The 5,112-nt window shown below is 39.0% G+C and overlaps 1 protein-coding gene across 1 annotated transcript; it reads left to right on the plus strand.

Annotated features, from left to right (window-relative positions):
- The first annotated feature begins 776 nt into the window (after positions 1 to 776).
- Positions 777 to 4,058, plus strand: LOC107679957 (estradiol 17-beta-dehydrogenase 2-like). The gene is made up of 4 exons (XM_016475687.1): positions 777 to 1,041; positions 1,851 to 2,060; positions 3,615 to 3,803; positions 3,946 to 4,058. The coding sequence occupies exons 1-4, from the start codon at positions 777 to 779 to the stop codon at positions 4,056 to 4,058; spliced, it is 777 nt and encodes a 258-aa protein (XP_016331173.1).
- Positions 4,059 to 5,112: the final 1,054 nt, after the last annotated feature.

Consider the following 5,112-nt stretch of genomic DNA (forward strand, 5'->3'; position numbering starts at 1 on the left):
TGCAAACAAAGCCAAAACCTAGATATTTTAGGCAATATAGAAATCCTTCCCAGGACGCGTCCTGGGAAAATGGCATGTATGGTCAACCTACATTACATAGACCAGCACCAGATCCCTAATTGGTTGCACAAGCTGTTTTAGAGGATCCTCCTTTTTCCACCTCATACTCTCTAGAAACAAAGTCACAGTTACCTGAAATGAACGTATTGCCAAATCAGCTCACCTGGAAACTTGAATCTTATTTCTGTCCAAAGTCCATCTAGAATTACTTGAACTTGATACTAAAGCTTGGTGGTTATGAAAGTAGATCCAAATGTCTATTGAAATGCTGTCAAGCCAAAAGACCTTTGAGAGACAAGTGCAATCTTGCAGTTCATCAGATTAATGCATCCAATTATGTTGTTAAAAGCACATTACATTTTATCATCCATATCCTTTTATTTTATAGTTTCCGTTTGTTTCAATGTAGCTGTTTGTTTTTTTTAAGACGAAACATGGACTAGAGTTGTATATAATAAAATGATATAATTCACCTCCAGCCCAATTTTTCTACAGCCGTAGGCATGTTTACACATGCCTAAATATACAAAATATGATATGCACTGGTTGAGGGTGGGATTCATGTCTGTGTGCAGTGTGAAGCACAAAACCTGAAAGATTTACAAGATTCACACACTCAACAAACCAGCTGAGCGCAATAGACCGATTGTAATCTCCGGCGCCTTTCTAGATCTCCTGATAGCACTGGCTGCTTCATTTCTGCGCGTGGTGTAGAAATGGAGGGGATTGTAGAAGGCTGTCTGGGGTTTCTATACGATCTGCTGCTGGTGGTCTGTGTTGGGCTGCTGGTTCTGCGGGTTGCTGAGGGCCGGTCGGTGAGGTGGTTGGTGCTGCTCGTGGTTCCTGGAGTGACGTTGAGCTGTTTGGTCCATTCAAGTGCTCTTAAAGTAGGCCTTGTGAGTGTGCTGTGTAGTGGCATCCACTATGTAGGGAGAGAAGGGGTCATCTTGCCTACCCAAAACAAGGCGGTACTGATCACAGGTAAGACACTGTCCTGTTTGCTTCTGTGCATTATTGGCGAAATTCTGTTTGTGCATTTGTATACATTATGAATCTCAATATATATAAATTGTCTTTCACTGATTCTAGAAGGGTGAATCTCATTAAACCTCTCAAAAACGAACTAAATCAAGAGTTAGATATAAAATAAGAAATTACAGCTTGTATTAAGAAATGAAGCCTAATTTTAGGACTTTTTTTTTTTTTGCATTGTGACATTGTTTTATGGCATTCCTCCCAAATTTACAGTCCTGAATTTACAGTCAAAAAATCAATATAGTAATGTTATCAGCATTGACAGTATATATAAATTATATAAATAACAGTATATATATAAATTAAAAAAAAAAAAAAAACCCTAATGTCTTTAGGCTGATAAAAAAATAATTGAAGCAGTAAATACAGTATTATGGTAATGAGAATATGATTTTGGGGGTAAATGTTCTTAATAGTCATGAAAAAATGTCACTGTACATACAAAATAATTGGTCCCAAAATTGTCTTTATGCAATGAAATGTGAACATGTTTGACCCAGTAAATCAATATTTCTCTGCCACTTTGTACTTACTGTATCTCAGTAAGGTTAACTGCACTGGTTTCTATAAGACCATAAATCACTGCATTCTTGTGATGTCACTTGACACAGACTGGCTTCTGTACAGATTAAAATGATAAACAAATATGAGCTGCTACATTATTACATGCTTTCAATGACGGCTACCCAATACTACCCATAATGCTTTGGAATTGTGGAATATGCGGCGAAACTGAACGTGTGTTTGTCTCACAGGTTGTGATTCGGGTTTTGGTCATGATCTGGCCAGGTTTTTAGACAGCACAGGGTTGAGGGTGTTTGCAGGGGTTCTGGATGAACTCAGTCCTGGAGCTCTGGAGCTTAAGAAAGCTGCATCACCAAACCTCACCGTCCTACAGTTAGACATCACCAACAGCAGCCAGATCACACAGGCACACCAGTACATCCAGAGCCAAACAGGTGAGAAAACCTCACTGACTTACACTGAAGAAGAGATCTGAACCATATCCAGAGACTACAATCTCATAAAGACTCGAGTCTTTTCATTTATAATGAATGAATGAATGCTATTAAAACCACCATGGACTCCTTAGCAACTGCACAGCAACTACCCAGAACACCCACTTAGCAATATCCTAGCAGCTATATAGAACACTCAAGCATTAAACTCATAGCATCTGCTTAAAAAGCCCTAGCAACCAGCCAAAATACCGTAGTTACCATTAAGAAACATCTTAGCAAGAATATGGAACATTCTAGCAACCACATAGCAACTTCCCAGAGCACCCACTTAGGAATATCCTAGCAATCGCCCAGAATACCCTAGTTACTACTTAACAGCAACACCTTAAAGAAGTCATGAACTGAGAAATCAACATTCCCTTGATCTTTTGACATCAGGTCAGTGTACTATAAAAACATTATGTAAGTTTTAGAACTCAAATCTTTCTCTTAAGTCTAAAAACAGCTTATATTGAAGGCAGTCTGTCAAAACAACAGCTTGTGGAATGTTCTACTCTATGATGTAATAGTGTGGATAAGCACCGCCTCCGCAGAAGATGATCAATGCCTGCTTCTACATCACTGCCTGTTTAGCCCCATCTACACATTCTACAGCACTGCCTCAGTTTATCAGTTTAGCCCCGCCCACTGATTCTACATCACTGCCTGTTTAGCTCCGCCTACCGATTCTACATCACTGCCTGTTTAGCCCCACCCACCAATTTGCGTATGTAGTGTAAATAACAAGAAAAGCGAACGCAGGTCTACGCAGAAACCAAATGATAAAGGTGCTCTGAAGACAACAAGATGCTTAGAATCTGCATAGCAATCACATGGAAATGCTAAAAGCCACCAAGAACACCATAATGGCTGCATAGCAACCCTCAGAACACTTTTGGCAACATCCTAGCAATTACACAGAGCACCACATTAGCAAATAACCACTTAAACACTTTATTACACCCCAGTAACTATTCAGAACACCCTAGCAACCACTTAGCAACTACTCAGAAACCCTAGCAACCTAGAAAAACTAGCAATAACCTTAAGAAGACTGGTAACTATTTAACAATGACCCAATAACACCTAGACACCCTAGTAACTCCACATAACAGTCACACCCTAAAAACCCTAGCGAATGCATAGCAATCACAAAGAGCACCCTAGTGATTGCAAAGCAACACCCCAGAGCACTCATGCGACCTTTTAGAAATACATTCTAGCAACTATCCAAAAAACACCCTAGCAACCGCATAGTAGATCAGAATGCCAAAGAAACTGCATAACCCAAAATATCCCAGCAAGGCCTATAACAACCCAGGACACCCAAGAAACTGCTTAGCAACAGGCTACAAACCACTCAGAACACTGTAGCAACCACATAGCAATGCCCTGGCAACCTCTCTCATAGTGGCAATAAGCTTTACTAACAATCATGAAGAAATGTTACGGTTTAAAGTTTAGTAGTATACATACGGACTAGTGAATTAATGTTATTTTTCATGACTTGTCTCTGGGCAGGTCTCTGGGCACTAGTGAACAATGCCAGAGTGCTGGGATACTTGTGTGATGGAGAAATTCTGCCAATTAAAATATATAAAAAATGCTTAGATGTGAATTTTATTGGTAGTGTGGAAATTACACAAGTCTTTCTGCCTCTGATACGGCAATCAAAAGGACGACTCATCAGTATATCAAGTATGGCAGGTAAATGTTTTTGTAAACATGCAGTTTTGTAGACCTCAGGTACTGAATAGTCTCTTACAAAACATATATCCTAGGTCCATTAAGGAGTATAAAATACCAATAAGCACTAACAGCTTTGAAATCAATCATTGGTTTCCTTCAGGAGAAGTTCCACTTTCTGGATTCGCAGGATATGGGGCATCTAAAGCAGCGCTGATCTCTTTCAGTGGAGCCATTAGACAGGAACTCTCACGCTGGGGAGTCACGAGAGGCTAAATAAGAGCCAATTTGAAGGTTGTGGGGACATATCCTAATGTCATTTCAAATTAATAATATGCAGAAGTGGATCGATGAATGTAATGTATTTTTGAAAATATACACTCAAAATCTGATGACTGCAACACGTTCCAAAAAAGAAGTTTGGGACAGGGGCAATTTAAAACTAATATGGATGTAACGATTTAAATAAGGTGATGTGGAACAGGTGAGGTAATCATGTAATAATAGTGTTGGGAAGGTTACTTTGGAAATGTAATAGGTTACTGTAACGGTGGTGCCCCTGGCTTCCTACATTACCAGATAATTTTTATTTAGTTGTGTTAAGTTTGGGCTCCAGACAAGGTTAAATCCCTGTCAATTTACTTAAATCCGGATAGCTCAATAAAAACCACCAGTTACAAATAAACAAGAAAGGAGATGAATCAAATCAAATCAAAACCCAGGAAACATTACTCACGTTCCAAGTGCAAATTTAATTTCAAGCAGCAAAACCTATAAAGACCCAACATAACCATATGGTTTGCAATATTCAAATAATAACCAACATTCAAAAAGAAAAAGAAAGGGAAAACCATTCAACAATTAACCCAAAGAAGTAAAAAAACATGACAAAATCGCGGAAACGGTAATGAATTGAATTGTCTCTGTGATTGTACTTGATTCCAATCACAACCAGTCTCTGGCAATTTTAAAGGGGTCATATGATGTTGCTAAAAATAACATTATTTTGTGTATTTGGTGTAATGAAATGTTTATGTGGTTTAAAGTTCAAAAAACATTATTTTCCACATACTGTACATTATTGTTTCTCCTCTTTGCCCTGCCTTTCTGAAACAAGTCGATTTTTACAAAGCTCATCTTTCTGAAAAGCGAGGTGTGCTGTGATTGGCCAGCTATGCAGTGCATTGTGATTGGCTGAATACCTCAAGCGTGTGACGGAAATGTTACGCCCCCACTAAACTGTGATGCCCTGTCCGGCCGGAGCGACGAGACAAAACCATTAAAACCCATTATAAACGAGGCATTTGTTGCATCCAGTGGGGACATAATT

Source organism: Sinocyclocheilus anshuiensis, unplaced genomic scaffold (genome assembly GCF_001515605.1).
Source record: "Sinocyclocheilus anshuiensis isolate Anshui unplaced genomic scaffold, SAMN03320099.WGS_v1.1 scaffold528, whole genome shotgun sequence".
NCBI lineage: Eukaryota > Metazoa > Chordata > Actinopteri > Cypriniformes > Cyprinidae > Sinocyclocheilus > Sinocyclocheilus anshuiensis.

Bases quoted from the DNA above. Each gene is read 5' to 3' on its own strand.
- LOC107679957 (XM_016475687.1), top strand. From the start codon at position 777: ATGGAGGGGATTGTAGAAGGCTGTCTGGGGTTTCTATACGATCTGCTG. The intron at 2,061-3,614 runs AAACCTCACTGA...CTTGTCTCTGGG, and splicing joins CCAGAGCCAAACAGGTGAGA to CAGGTCTCTGGGCACTAGTG. The intron at 3,804-3,945 runs GTAAATGTTTTT...GGTTTCCTTCAG, and splicing joins CAGTATATCAAGTATGGCAG to GAGAAGTTCCACTTTCTGGA.